At 34.1% G+C, this 21,619-nt stretch overlaps 1 protein-coding gene across 6 annotated transcripts; it reads left to right on the forward strand.

Annotated features, from left to right (window-relative positions):
* Positions 1-48: 48 nt before the first annotated feature.
* LOC112326972 (uncharacterized) lies at positions 49-12,735 on the forward strand. 6 transcript variants are annotated; one of them, XR_002981017.2, is made up of 18 exons: positions 50-543; positions 899-1,241; positions 1,330-1,401; positions 1,510-1,572; positions 1,673-1,882; positions 2,326-2,928; positions 3,050-3,781; positions 4,259-4,540; positions 4,809-4,964; positions 5,131-5,552; positions 5,954-6,437; positions 6,771-7,100; positions 7,880-8,639; positions 8,754-8,812; positions 9,320-9,790; positions 10,528-10,566; positions 11,899-12,167; positions 12,250-12,735. XR_002981017.2 is itself a non-coding variant. In XM_024597911.2 (17 exons), the coding sequence occupies exons 1-17, from the start codon at positions 191-193 to the stop codon at positions 12,082-12,084; spliced, it is 5,565 nt and encodes a 1,854-aa protein (XP_024453679.1). In that variant the 5' UTR covers positions 50-190; the 3' UTR covers positions 12,085-12,735. The 6 variants fall into 6 exon arrangements, 5 of the variants coding, with proteins under 5 accessions (XP_024453681.1, XP_024453679.1, XP_024453680.1 ...); XM_024597911.2 differs by having other exon boundaries at positions 11,899-12,735; XM_024597912.2 differs by having other exon boundaries at positions 5,954-6,356; positions 11,899-12,735.
* The last annotated feature ends 8,884 nt before the right edge of the window (positions 12,736-21,619 follow it).

The raw sequence follows: 21,619 nt of genomic DNA on the forward strand, positions 1-21,619 counted from the left end.
GACACCGTTAAGAGTATCCGAGTTAAAGCTCCGAAGAATGACGTCGCATTGGACCTCCACTTGCTAAGGTTTTTTTTTTTTAATTTTTTTCAGGCGCCCTGCCAGTGGTAATTTTCCGAGAAAAAACACAAAAAAACCCTCAAGATTTTCTCAGAAACCAAACACACCTACTCAATCACCACATGCCTCCATGGACAATCTCATCTCTTCAGCTCTCGAAGAGATTTGTTACCATGGTCCCAGCGGAGTCTCCCTATCCTCCCTCTGGTCGACATTAACGCCAAAACCTTCTCCTTCAGTCAAAGCCTCTCTATGGACAAACCTGCTTTCAATACCTTCTCTTCAATTCACTGTTCCTGGATACGATCTTCCGTTTAGTGCTGACGACAGTAAAATCAAGCGTTGTGAACACGCCGAGAAGCTCGGTTTGAAAATTGTAGCCAAAGAGCACCTTAGGGATTCCTTTGTTGGTCTTTACGACACTCCGTCTACTGGAATTTCTTCTAATCAACGCAATGCTCTTAAACGACTTGCCGTTGCTAGGTTTGTTCATCTTCGTCTTCCTGATTTTACAAAATTTCCCTGCTGATAATGTGTAGCTTGATAATCATGATCAACGAATCATCTGGATTCTTGGAGTTTTATCCTGCCATATTTTCTTGATATCTAGCATTACTCTATGGCAATAATACGATACTGCTTTCCAACTTAGTTGCAAGGCTTCCAAACCTTAACTACTTAAGTACCAAAGGCTGCTTTCGCTAGAGTAATTGTTTTACTCCATTTTTTATTGAGAATTGAATCATATTTGGTTGCATTTACTTAACTACTTAATTAGTCGATTAATTAGGCTTGCGTGAGAGTTAGAGTGATGTTTAGTGGTTATTAACATGTGCAGAGGGAATGGGATTACACAAAACGCACTGGCAAAGGACTTGAAGGTAGAAAATAATAACTTTTTTTATGTGGTGAGGAGTCTAGAATGCAGAGGGTTGATTGTGAGACAACCTGCTGTTGTGAAGATGAAAGATGTGAGTGTCACTACCAATATGTTGTATTTATATCGTCATGCGAAGCATTTAGGTGTTCAACAGAGGTTTGAGATTAATGAGGAATGTGTGGAGGAAACTGATATACGGGGGGATGGTTTTGATGGAGAGTCTTCTTCTAAAGTGCTTGTGAGGGATTATTTACCGGCAATAAAAGCCATCTGTGACAAACTTGAAAAAGCCAATGACAAGGTAAACTCTTTTTTTGTTTTGCTTTTTAAAGTGTTTTTGATCTTGCCAGTTATGATTATGAAGTATGATGATTTTTGTGTTATTGAAGGTCCTTGTCATTTCAGATATCAAACAGGATCTTGGTTACAGTGGAACTAAAGGACACAAAGCTTGGAGAAATGTAAGTTTTAGAAGTTATTCATCTGTACTGCATATTTGAACTTGGTTCTGTTTCCTGGTTATTTCTGATTGTTTTTGTTGTAATATACTTTCCTCGATGTTCTCTTAGATATTGCGTAGGTTGAAAGATGCCTGTGTTGTCGAGGAGTTTGAAGCTAAAGTTGACAGGAAGGTTTGCTTAAAAAAACCCTCTTTGAGGACTGTTCTACATGGTTATGTACAAAAAGTCCTTGAGTTTCATTCATCACTTCTCTAGTTTCTGTTTTTGGCAGGTTGAGTGTTGCCTACGATTGTTACAGGAGTTTTCCCCTAATAATTTTGAGCCCAAAACTCGTGGGTGTGGCGAAGATTGTGACAACAAAGTGCTAGTGAAATTTGGAAAGATGATTCAACAAACTGATCAACTTGTAGAACTTTCCCTTGACCAGCAAATTTATGATTTGATTGATGCTGCAGGATCCAAGGGGGCTACTTTTAGAGAGGTGGGCATTGGTTCTTGTACTTGTCTCATTGATTCTGTTGCAACTCTGTAGGTTAAAAATGCACTTTTCTTCTTCAATATTTCATTTATGGTTTTCTATTGACCAATCAATAAAAAAAAAAGAGAAGCGTTTTCTACATTTTTCTATATCCATGACCCTTCCTCTCCCTACTGCCTCCCCAAAAGTATATTGTTGACCTTTCACTCCAATTATGTGCTACACTTTATGTGCATTTATTAGCCAAGAAATGACCAAATTTTCCTATAATGGCAAATTGCTTTACTTTCACCATTATCTTTAGCACTTGATATTTTGTTGTCTTTTTTAGTGTAATGCTGCTATAATTTGATGGTATCTTTGCAAATATCTTGTGCTTCCTCTTTTCTCACTGATTTTTTTTCTGACTTCAATTATTTTTGCCAAATCAATATATCTATGAGCAGGTGGGTAGGAGGCTGGGACTTGATAAGAAAAGAAACTATCCTCGGTTTGAAAATATGTTGTCTATGTTTGGGATGCACAGGCAGGCAGAAATCAACAAAAGAACTCCAGAATATCGAGTTTGGACTGCTGGAAATTCAAATTCTGACACACCAATTGCAGTTCTTTGTAAATCCAAAGCTGTCCTTGGTGACAATAATATTTCTGATTTGAATACTAGCAATGTTGATGTACCTGTCAGATCTGATGTAGGTTTATTAGAGCATGGTAATTCAACCTTGGGAATTTATTCTGCTTCGTCTGGAAAACTGAATGAGGAAATTGATACTGACGTATATAGTGGCTCACCTGAGGATGGCAAAACTAACCATATGCAGCTCTGTCCTGGCAATGTGCCAGACTCACTCAACAGGCCAAGAAGTACAGCTTCCAATGCCGAAATTTATATAGAGAGCATGCAAATGGAACCAGATGGTGCTTCATCAGTTAAAACAGCACCAACTTTGTTGACGCCACATCATTCTGGATCCTCTCAGACATATCCGCACATGCCTTTAACGGCTGATAGCGCCTTCAGGGAGAAGAAAATTCTTGAATGGTTACAGGTATTTCATCATTCACTTCATGAGGCTTACGCCAAGAGATTAACTAATTCTTGTATCTTCTTTGATGTTTCTTGTAATTGTCTTTCTAGCAACTCATTTTCAATATGCTTGTTTTGTGTAGGACAAGATATTCATTTTGAAACCTGAGATACACAAGTGGCTTAAGAGTCTTGAGGACAAGGGTACAACAATTGACAGGAAGACTGTTGATCGAATTCTATATAAGCTTGAGCGGCAAGGACACTGCAAATTGCAGCACATTAATGTCCCTGCTGTCACAAATTGCGCCCGAGATCGTACCATCCTAGTGGTTCTTCACCCATCTGTTCAAGGTTTTCCTCCTGAACTAATGGGTGAAATTCATGATAGAGTGAGGGTTTTTGAAAAGCAAAGTCGTGGAGAGGGGTCATCCAGGCTGAAGATTAAGGAATCAGTTCCAGTGTTAAATAGTGTAACAAGAACTCAGATGCATGTAGGTTCAGAAGAAAAGACTGCTAAATGGGAAGCCATGCGAGCCAATGGGTTTGTGTTAGCAAAAATGGGCCGTGCTCGGCTGCTTCATACTTTTTTGTGGAATCATCTAAGTAGTTTGCCTGAATGGAACGGTGATTTATCATCTGGGGCATATTCATATGCATACAAGTTGTTTGAATTAGAGTCTGTTATTGATGCCATTCCAATTGAGCTGTTCTTACAAGTGGCAGGATCTGCTCAAAAGTATGATGATATGATTGAAAAGTGCAAGAGGGGTTTGCGTCTCTCTGATCTTCCTATTGAAGAATACAGAAACTTGTTGGATAGTAGGGCCACAAACAGATTATCATTGATCATTGACATTTTACGTCGATTGAAGGTATTGTTTCTTGGTCAAAAATGACTTTGCACACATTCTTAACTTCTTGTTTCATGATGTTTGTAGTACTTTATTGATTTGGCTTGTTTATCACTCTTTCTGTTATTATGTTGTGCTTTGAAAGTTTTTGATTCAATAAAATCTGTACCTTTACCCATGTCTAGCTTCAAGTAGCAATATTTAAGATCGTTTCAAATTCATACAATCATTTACCTATCTACATGTGAAAGGGTTCTTCAGTTGGATAAAAGCAAAGAATATTGTATGTGGTTATCACAATGCTAAGGCAGCTGAGGTTTGGTTTCTTTCCATCATATGCAACAGTCTTCCCCTTTGAACAAGAAAATTGTATTTACATCACAGTTGTTTTTTCATCAATGTGCATCAGTCATCCTACTCACTTTACAATTGTCTCTGATGAATGAACATCTGTCATCTTCAATTATATCATACCTCTCATCTGGTTCTGTGATGCAGCTGATTCGTTTAGTACGTGATGGGCATTCAGAGGATGGTGTAAAGGCTCCACATGCCAGATCCAGACATGCAATGGAGCTTAAACCTTATGTTGAAGAACCACTATCAATAGTAGCAGTATCTAATTTAAGATGTCTTGACCTTCGTCCAAGAATAAGACATGATTTTTTTCTGTTAAACAGAGAAGCTGTTGATGAGTATTGGAAAACTCTGGAGTACTGCTATGCTGCTGCTCATCAAATAGCTGCTAAACATGCATTTCCTGGATCTGTTGTACCTGAGGTATGTGCATGGTGTTTTGTTTGCCAAGTTTTTCTCGCGTAGGCATAATCAAAAGTTTCATCACGTGCAAATTATATTGAATATTGTTTTGTATCACTTATAAGCAAGAAATTATACTTATTGGTGAGCATTGTATTCCTTTGAGTCATTATTGATGCATCGGTTGAATCCTATGGTGACCATTATACGTGGACACTTTCAATCATGTACTTCATGAAACACAGAAACACTTACATGTGTGTGTCTCATTTGAAATGGACTGTTTCAGGTTTTCCATCACCGATCATGGGCCTCGGTTCGAATTATGTCTTCTGATCAGCGTGCTGAGCTCCTAAAACGGATAGTGATGGATGATCAGAGCAAAACTCTGTCGTATAAAGATTGTGAGAAGATTGCAAAGGATCTTAATTTGACTTTACAGCAGGTTTGATTCTTTACACTCGGTTTTTTGTCCTGTTGTTGGTAGTTTGTGTTGCAATTTGCTTGACCTGGTCTGAATTCTTTCTCTGCTCTGTCTTACTAGAAGGATGATAACTATTTTGTTTGGAAAATGCTCTCTGATTTTTTTCTCATCTGAATATTTCATGCAGGTACTTCGTGTCTATTATGATAAGCACCATCGTCGTCTTAATAGATTTCAAGGTGTTAAAAATGCAAGTGAGGAGTGTCAGCTGCCACAAAAGATACAACCTTCATCCTCTAAGAAAAGAAAGAAACCCTTGGGATCTAGCTCAACAAAGCGTGGCAGAGGTGATAACATAAATGCACAGTTGGACAGGCAGAGGCTTAGCAAATTACCTGATGCTGTTGACCAATTCACAGTAGAAAAAGATCTTTCTTCTTCTGAACATGAGCATTTGCCAGAACTCCAGGATGATGATCACCTCGATATTCTGGAAGGACCAGGACTATCTGAAGATGAGGAATGTCCTTCTGTAATCAACCATTGTGCTTTTTCAAAGATGAAGCCAACACGCCGATCCAGGTTTCCATGGACAGATGAAGCTGATAGGTAAGTGGAAACTACTCTCTCTTTGTGGCTCAAGGAACACCTGTCTGAAGCATGTAATGGATTAATGAAGCATGGTATCTTATGATTGTCTGCTGTTAGTTCCATGTAGGATGCCTTAAAGCAAGGAAGTTAACTTTGTTGCTTGTCTATTTGATTCATTTGGGAAATATAAATACATGAAATGAATAACTTTTTTGATTAAACCACCTACTTGGTATTTTCTGGATATTTTCTTCAAGTTCAACCACATTAGTCTACATTTGTCACCCTCTTATTTGTCTACCTGGTCAATTTGAGTTGAGTTTAGATTAGTTTTTTTTTGTTCCTGATGACTTGTTTGCTATTTTGGTACGAGTATGCTCTTTAATTTTCTGTATTTTTATGTTTTTTCCTTCTTACAGGCAATTGGTGATCCAATATGCAAGACATCGTGCAGTTCTTGGGCCAAAGTTTCACCGTGTCGATTGGAATGCACTTCCTGACTTACCAGCAGAACCTGGAATTTGCTCGAGAAGGATGTCATCCCTGTTTAGGCAAAACACAAAATTTAGACCAGCTGTAATGAAGCTCTGCACCATGCTTGGTGAGCGCTATGCAAAGCACCTGGAGAGAACCCAGAACAGGTTTCTTAACAAAAATGACTGCAGAGGTCTCTTGCGATGCTCTGCCAGTGAAGGCCTTCATGGGAAGTTCTCCAATGCTGTTGAATGTGATGAAGAAGCAGGTTGTGAGGAAGCGTGTTGGGATGATTTCAAGGAAAAAAGTATTAGAAAAGCCTTAGAGGATGTTTTCCACTACAAGCAAGTGAGTAAATTGGATATCTCTAAGAGAGTTGGATCTGGCTCTGAAGAATGGTGTGATTTAAACACAAATGTTGAAAGACATGTACATCTCTGACACCTCTACAATCACATTTTCTTTCTTTTCATCTTTCCAGCATCTATAGTAATGCAATTGAAATATCATTTTAGTTAGAAATAACTAGACAATTAAGGTTGGCCTTCCTCTGTATTTGGTTTTGGTGAATACCAAGGCTGAGTAGAGTATTCTTATTTATCTGTTGTTCTCATTGACCATGTGCATGGCTTTCCATATGAACGCATTTCATTTATTGCAACTAACAACAGTTTCATACTAGCTACTCTTTTTTTGAGAATGGTTGCTACTCTTGAGTGCTTTCTCAAAGTGTATGGCTCAAATACATTTTCTTTCTTGCAGAATCGAATGGAATCTGAAACGGTTCTGTCAAATACTCCCAAGAAGGACATGCAGAAACTTGGCATTGGAAAACATAAAGATTCTGCTCAAAGATCAAGACAATATCATCTTCATCAGAAGTTTACTAAGCTTTTAGACGAAGGGACTAGTGTTCGTAGACAAGTGCACAAGTCATTGGCTATTTCTAATGCTGTAGAACTATTAAAGCTTGTCTTCTTGAGCACCTCAACAGCACCAGAGCTGCAAAATCTTTTGGCAGAAACTTTACGGCGTTATTCTGAACACGATCTGTTTGCAGCTTTTAGCTACCTTAGAGTGAAAAAAATCTTGGTAAAGCATAATTTTCTATTCTCAAGTTTATTGCAGTTGTTATGTCTGGCTATGTATGTGAATTGTGGCCAAAACATGTTGAATGCTTCCTTCACCGTATCATGAGATGAGGAGGCATATAACTATTTTCTGCTTAGACTCATTTGGTTTTCTAGTGTTGTAGAAAGTACTAAAATATTATCACCCTCTTTAAAGTTCCTTGCTTTTGCATACAGGTGAAGTATTGGTCTTTTGTTCATGTTTCTAACATCTTAGACTAATTGATACCACTGCTCTATCTCATATATGCATTTATCTTTTTTCTCACCCTATCATTCTTATACAAGTACCTACTAATTTCGGAGTCCCTGTAGCATGTCGGAAAGTCCACACTTTGCTATTTGCTCTTTAAAGTGGTTGTCTTCCAGAAAATCAATTCTTAATGTACTTGTTGCTGATGCCTGAGAGGGTTTGTGCAACTGTGAACTCTGATATAACATCGCAAGCATATGAAAGGTTATTTGAGTATAACTCTACGGCTTCTTGTGTTCGAAACAGACATGTACCTTGTTAATAATTTTACTTGGTTGAAAGGTGGTCATTTGTGTAAATTTGATAGTAACTTGTCTTTCAATTCCCCTGGTCTCTTGAAGCTCATGTTTCTTGCAGATTTAATTCATTATAAATAACCTTTTTTGACTGTCTCTATTTCCATTCTACCTTTTCTCTCTTATAATTTTTATTAATATAAGTTAACCTTTTCACCCCTTTCATTCCTTCACTTCTTCACCATTTGACAGATTGGGGGCAGTGGTGGTCAACCTTATGTGCTATCTCAACAGTTCCTGACCAGTGTTTCTAAGTCTCCATTTCCATCTAATGCTGGAAAGAGGGCTGCTAAACTTTCCAGCTGGCTTCATGAAAGAGAAAAGGACCTTGTGGAAGGAGGGGTTGATCTTACTGCGGATTTGCAGTGTGGTGACATTTTTCAGTTGTTTGCTCAAGTTTCTTCGGGTGAGTTGTCCATTTCTCCATGCATGCCAGTTGAAGGAGTGGGAGAGGCCGAAGACCTAAGAAGCTTGAAACACAAAAATAAGGAAGATGAATTTTGTGATTGTGATAGGGGCAAAAAATTGAAATCACTGGCAGATAGTGAACTCTTTTCTCGCAGAGAAAAGGGCTTTCCTGGTATTGTGGTGTCTCTGCATCGTGCAGCAATGCAAACCATTAATTCTCTAGATTTGCTCAAAGATGGGGAGACTTGTAGCGGTGAACTTCGTTGGAATGATATGCTCAATTCTGGTTTGGGTCAGGAAATCAGCTGGAGTACATCTTGTCACAACAATGGGCAGGAAATTCTGAATTTTGGCAGCACTATCCCTACAGCAGCATGGCCCAGCAAGGCACCTTGGGAGGCAATGACATGCTATTTGGAATATCTGGTGCCAAAACCTTATGATCGAAATCAAATGAATCCTGATGTCTTTAGGACCATTTATGCTGCTATTCAGAAGGCTGGTGACCAGGGTTTGAGCATGGAAGAAATTTCCCAAGTTACAGGTATGCCAGCTGCTTCAGGCCTTTTCTTTTCTCCCTATCTTGTGGCTTTTTACTTCAACTCTGAAACACACAACATTTTTCCATAAGCTCTGCTGAATATTTGAAGTCTTTCAGGAGAAAATATGCATATACAGATAATTGATGTGCTCCAGACATTTGGACGAGTTTTGAAGGTCAGTTTTACTTTTGACCATGGAGAAATTCTTTTATTCTAATTAAAGAAATTCTAAGATGGTGTACCTGCAACAGTGCACTTAGCTGGGGGTGTTGCAATTTTCAATACATCTTCTTGGGGTACCTTCCACTTTCCTCATGTCTGCCTTCTATTTTGTTATTTTATTGATGAATATAATTAATTTAATAGAATTTTCTCAAACAAGAATAGCCAGTGTTTAGATGGCAAATGTGAGAGTTAAATATCTTGGTTTGGGTGGCTGTGGGGTGATTTTTGCTCTGAGTTTATGCCAAATCCAGTGTCATCACCAAGTAGTTTTCCCATAGTCCTTGTAAAAGACTGGGGAAACAGGTTGAGGTTGCTGACAACATGCTTGCGCACAAACACATTTATATCCTGGACTTTATGTCATAAACTCCCTTAAATTTCATTTATCAACTCAGGCCAGGTTTGGTGGCATAAACTTTAACTCAAGAAAAATTATAATGTGCTGCATTTTGTGCAGGTCAATGCTTATGAATCTGTTCGTGTGGTTGATGCATTATATCGTTCCAAGTACTTCCTGACCTCAGTGGCTGGTTCTCGTCAAGATCTGACTGCACATTCAGTGACAAAGTCCTTGGAGAGCATTGATGATGGCCATCTAACTTTGCAGCCTGAAAATTATGTAGTTGGTACTAGTTCACAAAGGGAAGTGGTCATGGATAATCATGATGTGCACAAAGTTACCATTCTTAATCTTCCTGGAGAGTTTGCATCTTTGAATGAAACCCAAAATAGCATTGCACATGAAAGTCATTTACAAGAAAATGTAATTTCACCAGAACAGGTTATTGACGGTGAAACCTCATCTGGTGAGATATGTATGCCAATATTGCCATGGATAAATGGAGACGGGACTATGAATAAGGTTGTCTACAATGGACTTGTACGTCGTGTTCTTGGTACTGTGATGCAAAATCCTGGTATAACAGAGGTATGCTGCCTTTTCAAATGTACAACATTTCATTCATTATCAGACGTTCTCTTTCCAGCATAGAATGTTATTCTAAAAAATAAATATAAACAATAAGCAGCGAATGTTGCTGATGCTTTGGTAATATCATAATGTCATCAAAATTTTAAGGTACAAGTATGATCCAATACCTCTTGTGATGTAAATTTAGCCGTGTGCTATAACTGTTAGCAAAAATACCTAGAAAATTTAATATATATGGAGTTTGCTTCTCGAAGTAACTTTTGATTTTGTCAACTTGCATGTATTTGTACTTTATGCAAATTTGTTTAATTTCAATATAACTCATAAAATGTTGGATATCTGTTTTATGTCTTACATTTCAGTTCAAACTAAAGTATTGGTTTTAAATTGTTGGACAACCAAGTTTCATTTTTATGAGATGTTAGTGAAATTTTTGAGACTATTATTTGTTTTTGGTCTGTTTGCTGCAAGCTTGAACAAGTTGCTCCTTTCAGAGATTGGTCATCAAGGTTTTATTTTCTAACATGTGCCTTAGGGACACATGTTAAACCCAACAAATGGTGGCTCTTTACTTCAATCAAGAAACATCTGAATCAATAATGCATTATTGCAGATTATTGGAATTTAAACCTTTCATTTACTTTCATTAACATTTGCCCTTGAAGCACATGTTAGAATTTGAAAGACTCATTTCTCTTCACTTTTTCTCACTTTTGTCGTAATTATTTTGGCAGGAGAATATTATACTCCATGTTGATGTATTAAATCCCCAGGTATGCTATTGTATTTGTTATCGCTAAAGTTTTTTTTATTATGTTCTCTGATTTCTAAAATGTCCCATGTCAGGTTAAGAATTGTCCCACCATCTGTAATTGATGAAATGGACTCTTTGATTTAAAAAATACTCTCTACAGATTTATCTTCTGCTAGGATCAGTATTTATGCACTCACAGCTTTGCTGCAGCCCCCCCCCCCCCCCCCCACCCACTATTCCTCTATGTTATCAAATTTGCTTTTGTAACTAGGCTCATTGGAAGGTCTTGAAAATCATACGATTTTACAAACTCTAAACAGTAAGTAACAACAACAACAACAACAATAAATTCATGTAATTATGCTAGGAATTAATCATTTTTCTAGCAACTATTGTAACCAATTAATTTTATTGTTAGCCGAAGATATATAATTTAATCATGCTTGTGTTTATGAACTGATATTGTGCTCATGCAAAAGAAAGCTTGGCTACACTTAATCAAAAAAAAAAAATTGTTCCATGCAGACGAACATTCTTGGATATATCAGGTAAATCTACGGTATAAGGTTTAATCAAAGTAGAATTAGATTAGGACTTTCACAACACCAAGGTTATATCAAATCATGCAACTCATGCCTCTGAACCATGTTTGGATTATAGGAAAAGGATAGAAAGAGGAAGCAGTTTTTTTGGGACTGGCAGCATAGAAGTCTAAAAAAGTCCAAATGTCCTATTAATTACTGATTCAATAACCTATTTTACCATTTTTAATAACCATGCTTCTAAGAGCATGAAAGTGTGTCTCAATACCATCTAATATTGCTCAGGAATGTGTTTTCCTTATTTAGCATCAGTATGTCAAGATGACATACTTTTAGCTTCCATAATCTTTTTTGGGGGGAGAACGCAGTACGCATATACTAGCATGTTCAGGCCTTGTGTTGTTTTAGCCTTAGCCTAATGAAATTTCTAGCAAAGAAAGAATGAAATAAATTTTGTACTGATGTCCTCCGTAACTTTTCCATGTGTAAATCAAAGCTGAAGCGAACATTTAATTATTGTTCTGTAATATATATGTTTGCTCATATTTGATGGGGTCAGTCGTGTAATGATTGTTGAAGTTGGATTTGTCAAAGGTAAATGGCCTTGTTTCCCCCCCTTCATATGTTGCCGTTATAAGTGGGTTGGACCTGACAGATAATTCTGAAATGTAACTTGCCATCATGAACGCATCATTTCTATTATTTTGACCCAATTCCATTATGAACATGAATATATACAACTATTTGGTGAAATATTTTTGTGCGATATATGCATCATTGATGTTGTGTATTTCTAATTGTTTTTGTAGAGTTGTAGAAATCTACTGGAGTTAATGATTTTGGATAAACACCTCATTGTGAGGAAGATGCACCAGTCTACATCAAGTGCCCCCCCTGCCTTACTGAGAACTCTCCTTGGGAAAAGATTCAGAGAACCAAAGTTGGTATACCGCGAGCATTTCTTTGCCAATTCTATGAGTGCAGCCCTGCTGTAGAGCAGCTTCATGTATTGTTTTTCAGTATTTTAGGGAGCAGCCTCCAGTTTTCTTTCGAGAGGCACCAAACTAGATGTGTGTAGGTAATGGTATATAAAGTTTCACTACACAGGATCTGTAATTTAAGGATTATATCTTGTGGTGAAATTGCAAATATCTGTACAGTATGCTGTTTTTAGGTGTTTTATACGGCTCTGGATTCCAGCAATCATTCCTTTATGCGGAAACGACATGAAGTAAAGAACCAAAGATTATTAGCCAAGGTCTTCGCCTTCGCATGGCTGAATGCCTGATTGCTTGCCGTGGGGTGCACAATTATCAAGTGTGGTCCATCCAGCTTCCTTTCGTTATTGGCAGCCACCCAAATCTCATGCAGATATCTACGTGTGGCAATCACAACGCAGTAAGTTAGTAAAGTGAATAGTTTGTCTTTGCTGCTTTAGATTGTAGAGATTTGCAGTGGTGGCTGGGAAGCTTAAGCTGACACGATGAAACCTATGCTCAAAGTGGTTAAGCTGCATGAACTCTACTTGTAATGATTGCAATTATTGTTTCCTGAACTGCAGTTTCGGGAATTGAAGACATGATTTATATATCTATATGATCTATAATGATAGAGGAACTCAATCCTTATATTATTAAATTTCCTAATGAATTATGTTCGTAATTAATCTTCACATTAAAAATAAATAGAATTAGCTTTATTTTTGTATTGTGATTTCATTTGCAAGACTTAATTTCATTTCTAAATTAGTGTTGCAAGCATTTGTGTATTAATCATCTAATGTCTAACTCCATGTCTATAAATACCAAACCCGAGCCTTAGTGATGCCTTTAAGGACATTCAAGGAGAACTATAGCTTATGCAAACTCGAATGACCAATTTGTCTAAAAAAGTGGAACCCTTGGAGATTTTTCAAAAGAGAAACTCCAATAGCATAAAAAATTACTTCAATAACCATTAAAAGCAAGTCGGCCGGGACACCACCGATATGAATATCATTTAGGTTACTCTAACTAGCATAACCCTAATAAGTGAGTTGAGACCTAATAAAATAAAGGCCCTTACTTTTGATAGTCATCATGACCCTTGAATTTTTAATTAGTGGATTAGTGATATAGATAGCTTTTTTGATTGATATAACTTATTTAATAATAGAAGAATAAGTTTTGCCAAGATGAAGCTCATTGGTGAAGCTTAGTTTTATTGGGAAAGTGTTGAGAATTTTTTAGAAAGGAGAGGTAAACTTTCTATTACTGATTGACCTAAAACGAAACACAAATTATAAAAGAAGCACCTACCTCAATCTTATAGAAAAACAATAATAAGAGAGTCTAATGTGTTTGGTTTAGTTGTAAAGGAAGCTTTATGAGACTCTCTAATAGAACTGCCTGAGGAGGTGAGTGTAGTGTTAAAAGAATTTCTAGATATTTTTCCTCTGAAGATCCCTAATTCTTTGTCTCCTATGCTTGACATCCAACATGTAATATATTTTGAGCGACATGTTGAGCTCCCTGATTCTTTACCCTCTACACGTGATGAAGAAAATGAAGATAATCTTAATTTACGAGGTTGTGTCCAAATTATATCTAGTAAGGCTTGGAATAGTCTCTGCTCCATTTCAAAATCTCAGTCATATAGTGTTCATAGTTACAAATTTAGAAAGTCTGTAGATTTACTTCCCATGTTTGCTCATATTAAGATGTCTTATCCAATTAAGTCTTTTGTATGTAGAGTTTATAATTTGCGTATTGAGATCATAAAACAAATTCAAGAAAGTAATGAACAATATAACTTTCAAGTTGATTTACATAAGTATCACGATACACTTAATGTTAAATATTATTTTATTATACAGATTAGACCTGAATTGTATCATTTGAAAACTAATCATAAATTTCAAGTGAATAATGCTAGACCATTCAAAGTGTCACAAATGATTGAATAAATAGTTATGTAATTAAATTGCTATCAAGCTTTAATATTAGCTTTATTTTTAATATGAAGGACCTCGTTGTATATGAAACACAACCTATCCCTGATGCTTTTTTTGATACCCCTTTCTCATTATCCGTATCATTGACACAAAAGAAACATATTAATGCTACTTTAAATGTACAAGTTATTTTTACCAGGATGTTGAAATTTAATGGATCCCATTTTGTGGACTAGATGACCAGTTTAACCATATTTTTATCGGTGATCCAGATTGTCTTTGGACTTGTGAAATCAATCGATTCACGTCGGGTAAGCTCACACATAGTTAAATTAGAAACTCAAGCTAGGTAAGGAGTTAGATCGAGAGATTTCAAGATTGATTCGCTTGACCAGGTTTAATGACAATGTCAAAAAATTATCCATGTTTTTGACATTATTTCAAGATCGATTTACTTAGAGTGCATGGCAATGACCTAGTAATTAGAAACAAGGGAGAGGACGAGATTATGCACATGAGAGGACATCAACTCGGGATGCTCATTCGAGAATTGCAAGTTTTTTGGGCACCGTTCCTTATTGTTAATATCACCGAAGAGTTGGTTTGCCCTGCATTGTAATTTAGTTGTAAGGATTAGTCTCCTATACCAAGAGTCTGATTTTACTCAAATCAATTCTTTTGGATGCTGAGAGAAGCATTTCTGCTGCTTTTGGATGATGAGTTTGTAACTGTTTTTTATGAAATTGAAAAGTTGTCATTCCTACCTTTTTGCACAAACACAAAAATCTCCACGATTCTTTATATATCAATCGATTTTTAATTACATCTGTGATTAATATAATTATATTATAAAAAATTAACATAACTATAAATTAATCATGTAAAAACTTGTGAATTTCTACAAAACCATCAAATTCATTAACTTTCCCTCCTTTTACTTCACATGAAACAAATATTATAAGCTTGTATGTGTATAATTGAAACCTAATCAAGATGAAAAATAGACAGTGACTTTAATCATTATTGCTCTTATAAGTTGAGACTTTTTAGATTTTCTCTAGATTTTTCTCGCAAATCTAAGTGTGTTTATGGTTAATAGGCTAAGGGGATTCACCTCTATCTAAATTAACTTCAACTCTTTAAGAATTAGTTGTTTTAACTTTCAAGTCTTTATAGTAATCTTAAATCTTAACTAAGTTTGCATTCAAGATTTGATTTAGACTATTAATTTTTATTCACTTCACTTGAGTCCCTAGATTTCACTAGATTTATGGCACATGAACCACTTCAGGCCAATAAATTTTTTTTGACGTAACAAAATGATAAGAAAAAAAATCTGAGACCCGAGTCATTGATTCAATTGGTAATTTAAATAATATGAATAAAAAAAAGTGCAACTACAATAAATAAACTAACAAAAAAGTGACAATGAAAAAAGGTAAAAAGAACCAGACCTGAGCCCATTTAGAGTATAAAAAAACTCAATGTTAAAGGGCAAAATTGATTTTTTTTTTAAAAAAAAGCAATTAAAAAATCCATTAAACCGGGTTAATTCGCAAAATCTGTGATCATAGATATAAGATTGAGATAATCTTATAGAAAAAAAAAATAGGAAAAAAAGTTCAAAAGTCAATTCCTAATAATTCAAATGGGAACATAATAACTCTATAGAAAGAAAAATGAAAAAGAAAAAGTTGAAGCTATTCTACCAAATAAAATGTTATGGGATGAAAATCAAGAAAATACATATAATTAAAAAATAGGTCGAAAAAACTCGATTCGAGCCCATCCAGGTCAAGATGCAAAATCCTTAATCCAATCATGATACCAAGATAATCTCATTTGAAATCAAATTGAATAAAATCATGAAACTCAATTATGACAACCCAATGTTGAAGGACACAAATAAAAGATCAATTTCCAACAAATAAAATGTGGAATGATGAAATTGAGATAAATAAATTTAAAAAAAAACAAAAAAATAAGAAGATATTCATGCATTGTCAATATTTTTAAAGAAGTAAGAAAAATTTAAGATTCAGGTAATTAAAAGAGACTGCCTGTACTATCAGACTGGCAACACAGAATGCAAAAAAAAATATATCATAAAGCAAGTATCACATGCTTATATCTAATCAATTGATTTAATTTAATTAAAAAAACAAAAATACTTTTAAAAAAGCTAAATTTAACAAAGACAAAAAAAGACCAAGGTAACCCGTGTTTTTTTTTTATATATAAAAATAAAACTGAAAAAATCCAATAGGAAGCGAATAAAAAGAAAGAAGATATTTGAGGATGAAACCGCAAAAAAATGAGCTTAAAAAAGGGAAAGAAAATCAAGCAAATCCAGGTGAACCTTTTAAACCCAAGTTAATCTCTCAAACCTGCAATTCATTAAATTCCAAACACGAGCTCAATTAAGAAACTTAATACTCGATCAATTTAGTATTAAAAGATGAAATAAATAAATTAAAAAATAAAATTTCTTTTTTAAAAAATCTAGATTTAGCAATGGCTATTCTAAAGTTTTTTTTATGGTCAGGGGCAATGTTGTAAAATCGCTATTCCAATGAATAGTGATTTGTTTCTAGAGGCACATTAAAACCTCATTCTCCTTTAGTGTTTTTACTAGATATGTTGCTCGTGCATTGCTAAGGCCCGAGAAAAAAAAATTAATGTAAAAAAAGTGATAGGATAAAAAAAATCCAAGCCTGGAGTCATTGATTCGAGTGGCAATTTAAATAATATATAAAAACAATTACAATAAATAAACTGACAAAACAAAATAAACAAAAAAAGATAAAAAAAAAGCCATATGTAAGCCTATTAATAAACAACATAATGCTAACCTAATAGAAGGAAAAACACAAAAGAAAAAAAAAGTAGAGCTTGAAAAGAAGAAGAAGAAATATCAATTTTAAAAAAGAGGGGGGGGGGTCAAGAAAACTCAAGCCAACCTTTTAAACCTAGTCTAATATTAAAAACTTGTAACTCATTGAATCATGAACCAGAGTTCAATCAAGAAGTTTAATTATCAACCGATTTAATTTTGAAGGATGAAATTGTTGAAAAAGTATTAATAAAAAAATTTGCAAAAGAAAAAAAAACGCCTTTTATTATGTTAAAGTGGTGTTCTTGAATTTTTAAGGGTCTGGCTAAAAAATCTAGGTGGGGAGAGAGTGGGGGTGAAAATTTTTTATAGATAAAAATGATTTTTGTCATAGTTTTAAAACTCGACTCGGGGTCGACCTAGATCAAGACACGGGTCACAAGTCGGGAGGGTCAACTCGGGTTGACCAATTTTTTTTAAAAAAATCAAAGTAACCTTGTTTTGACCAAAAAGAGTCAACAGGTTTTTGACCCGTGTTTTATCCTTGGTCAACCCGGGTTTTGACCGGGTCAAGTCTACTCAATCCTTCCATTATTTTTTCTTAGACTCGGTCCAGTTTAAGCTTCGAATTGGCCAAGTCCTGTGTCGACCCACCAAGTCAATCTAGGCTTTATAACTAGGGTTATTATAATATTATTAATTTTAATACTTAATATAAACTAAAGTACAAAAAATAATATCTAATTTTTTTTAATATGTAAGTTTGACAATAATATATATTAAGGGTAACATAGATTTTTATTAATATTTTATTATGTCCTGTCTATCATAACTAAATAGAATACAAAGACAATTATTTTATCTTGTACACCACTACCAAACACAATTCTAATTCTGTCTCTATTTCTTTTTGTCTATACTATCTTTGTCTCTCATGTTCCGAGTAAGTAACCAAAAGTTACCTTATATTATTTTACTCTCAAATGAGAGTAAGTCCTTAAAGACTTGGACTTGAATACAACCTGAACATATATTTATACTAGTTTATGATAATTCAAGAAACTTAAAAAGATAAACACATCTTTAATAGTTATACATATACCTAGAAGACATTTAAGAGAACTAAATGAAGTCTTCAATATTAATTTCAACACTCCCCTTTAAATTTAAAAGTCTCATCACTCTTAAAACATGAAATCATCTTGTCATAACTTGCTAATAGCATCTCATTATCATCTCTTCAACCTTCCTTCCTTAAAAAATAACATTTGCTTAAACATGGCTTACCTAAGCCCATTTTTCTCCTTTTATGGTGGCTGCCATTTTTGTCCAGCCAAAAATCTTTCTTCTAATTTTTGGCTTTTCAAGTGGCTGTTTTATTTTGGCTCACTTTTCATTAGCATGCTGCTTTTTTCTTGTTATAGCTCCTTAACTATTTTCCATTTTTTTTTAGAAAAAAAGTCTCTCTTTCTCTTTTTCATGTGTTATCTTCTTTTTATAACACTATCTCTTGTGCCAGGATTTGTTAGCTTGCATTAAGCCTCTCTCTTAGGCTTGTTCTACCTCTATTGATGTAAGATATCAATTCTCTTATTAGGCATTATTATCTTGCACCTCTGATTTTTCTTATTTAGATATAACTTGTCTATCCACTCTTTCTTAAGATTTTTCCCTTTCATCTACACACATGCTTTAATTTTTCAATTGCCTATTAGATCAAATTAACTCTAATACCATGTTAGAAATAACGAGGGGGAAATGGTAGGAAATGAAGTCTTATATATCTTAAAACTTGGATTGTGTTGGTGATGCTTGGTCCAGGTCTTGGCTACCTCCTTTGCACTTTAAAATATTGTCTTGCTATTATTTCCCTTAGCTTTCACACATTTCATCAGCTACTATCTTTGTTTCATGCTTTACAAATTATTGTTGCTTTCTTTTTTTTCTTTTCATCTTTAAAGTGTTCTATTTATACCACTATAATATTTTTCATTTTTCTCTCCATTGTTCTAATTAGACAACTACATTGTTGCCGATATTTCTTGAATCTTGAATCTTCATCTTTAGAAGATCTTTCTTGTATTTGTCTTGGTCACTCCTCTCATCATGGCTAAGTAATTGCATCTTATATAATTCTTTTATTTATGATAACTTTTAATATCTTCTTTCATTTTTTTAATTGTTACATTGTTGCTATGATTTTCTTCAATTTGCTTTTCTTTAATTATTGTCTTTGTCTAAACATGACTACTCTCAGCTAGATCTTATCTATTTATTCCCTAATTATTTCTAACATGGTAGTGGAGCTAGTTCAATATAGTGGGGGCGTTTGGGAAATTCAAGTAAATGTGTAGATGAGAGAGTGAATGAACAAGTAACATCCAAAAAGAAAAATGAAGGTGTAAGATGATAAAGCTCAACAAGAGAATTAAGAAATTGCATAAAGAGAGATGGAAGAAGAAGCCTAAAAAAGAGGCTAAGTGCAAGTTGATAACTTTTTGCATAAGAAATGAGATGTGATATAAGAGAGATAACACATGGAGAAGAGAAAGAGAGAGCTCTTTCTAAAAGAGGTGGAAAATGGCCAAGAAGAAGAAGAAAACAACCTAATAAATAGTGAGCCAAATATATAGGTCACTTGGAGAGCCAAATTTTGAAAGATAGATGTTTGGCTATAAAAATATGACAACAACCATAAGTGAAGAAAAATAGCTTAGATGAGCCATGTTTAAGCAAATACAATTGCTAAAGAAATGGAGATTAAAGAGATGATAATGAGAGGTCATTACCTAGTTGAAAGGAGTGACTAAGATAAAGATGCACGAGAGATCTTTTCAATATGAAGATTGAAGATCCAAAAAAATGGTGATAACAAGCTGATCCAACTATAATGAGATAATGGCTATAACAAAATAATAAGTACGTGCCAAGGGAAATGTTAACAAGAATAAAAGTTTGTAAGCCCTTATAACACATTTCAAATTTCAAGAGTTCCGAGACTTTCAAAATTAAAAGAGTGTTGGAATCAAAATATCAATGTGGCCCCTACTTTGTCATAAGCTAGATTTTTTTTTCAATATAGAAAATGAACATGTAAGTTTTTTTAATGGTTTTTTTTTACACCAATAAAAAATTCTAATCATAAATTAAAAAATTGATGCATGCATTTAATTAAGTAAATCAAGAATTATTTATATCAATAAATACAAAAAAAAAATTTAACGATAATCAAATACTAAAAAAAAAATTAAGAGATAAATATAGATTAAGATGTTTCATCTTTCAACATGGGCTATGAATCAAATTTTGTTTCTTATAATCAATTTTATATGTAATCAAACAATAATAAAAATAAACATAATTAGAAAGTTGAGAGATAAATGTGGATTTAGATATCTGGTTTCAAAACATGAGCAATTGACTCGGTTGTATTTAATAATTTTATTTCTTGGAATCAACTTTTTTATTTAATAAAACGATAATATAAAAAAGAGACCCACAAGAAAGCGATTGGATAAAATGAAAGAATTGTTTTTTTTTTAAATGATGTAATCTTGTCCATAAACTATGTAAAAAATAAACGATATTCTATTAAAAACATCATAAAAGTTTGTTTAATTAATTTTTTTAAATAATCTCGATTAAAATCGAATACCCACTAGGTTGGGCATCCCATACATACACTTAATCAATTTATTTTAACTAATTTATAATTAAATAAAAAATAAAAAAAATCAAAGTTAAAAAGAAGGCAGACACCTGAACCTTGATGGCCTAGTATGCCTAACTCATTTATAGAAAATGGCACATGCACAGGCCTATAAGCCAAGCCCCGCACGCTTGGTCTTTTTTTATTCATAAAAGGATGAACAATATGCCACCTGCCCTTATATTTTTGAAAGAAATAAAAGCAGACGATGTATTGTCTGCCTATCTAGAATCCAATCGCATACTAGTGGCTAGAAAACTCAAGGGGCTATTTTTTGGTTTAAAAATCCATTTTTAGCCAATCTTTACCTAAAAAAACAACTAATAAACATATTTAGAACATCAAAAACCAATTTATAAAAAAACCCCGAAAACAGTTCGAAAACACAAAATTAAATTGGTAAGATTTTTTCTCTTTCGACCTCAACTATCTTTTCAAGCAAGACAAATGTTCAAAAACACCTCTATGAGATTCTATTGTCGAATGAAACTTTTTGATACCAAGATTAATTTTTTATCGTGGAGAAGTGGCAAATCGACAATTTCTTTTTATTTTACCATAATTCAATGACTTTCTCTTTCCACACTTATATCTAGGGACTGAAAAATTAACAAAATGAACTATTAGAATAAAATTAAAATTTCAAAAATTATAGGGATTGGAAAAGAAAAAAAGAAAAATAGGTGAACTTAAAAGTACCTTTTCACTTAAATTTAAGATTAGCCATGATATTTCTTCTTGTTTTACATTTGGGTTTTTTTGTGGATTTTTTTTTCTTTAAACATTTTGAAAATTTAATTATTAATTTATTCATAGATGGCTGCAATTAAAAAAAAAAATATTTGAGGATAAAATTTATAAAAAAACTATAGTACTATAAATTGCTATAAAAATTACTATAGTGTGTTTTATAATTGTAATTATAATGCAACGAAGAACAGTTGCATGGCTAATGATTCTCAAGGTCAAGGCCATGCATAGTGTAATTAAAAGTCCTATTATAATCGGAAGTGAAACTGTTATAAGAGCTGAAAGATACGTCCAAAAGCTTTGCAC

Source organism: Populus trichocarpa, chromosome 3 (genome assembly GCF_000002775.5).
Source record: "Populus trichocarpa isolate Nisqually-1 chromosome 3, P.trichocarpa_v4.1, whole genome shotgun sequence".
In the NCBI taxonomy this organism is placed as follows: Eukaryota; Viridiplantae; Streptophyta; class Magnoliopsida; order Malpighiales; family Salicaceae; genus Populus; species Populus trichocarpa.

Bases quoted from the DNA above. Each gene is read 5' to 3' on its own strand.
- LOC112326972 (XM_024597911.2), top strand. From the start codon at position 191: ATGGACAATCTCATCTCTTCAGCTCTCGAAGAGATTTGTTACCATGGT. The intron at 3,782-4,258 runs GTATTGTTTCTT...TCTGTGATGCAG, and splicing joins ACATTTTACGTCGATTGAAG to CTGATTCGTTTAGTACGTGA. The intron at 9,791-10,527 runs GTATGCTGCCTT...TTATTTTGGCAG, and splicing joins AAAATCCTGGTATAACAGAG to GAGAATATTATACTCCATGT.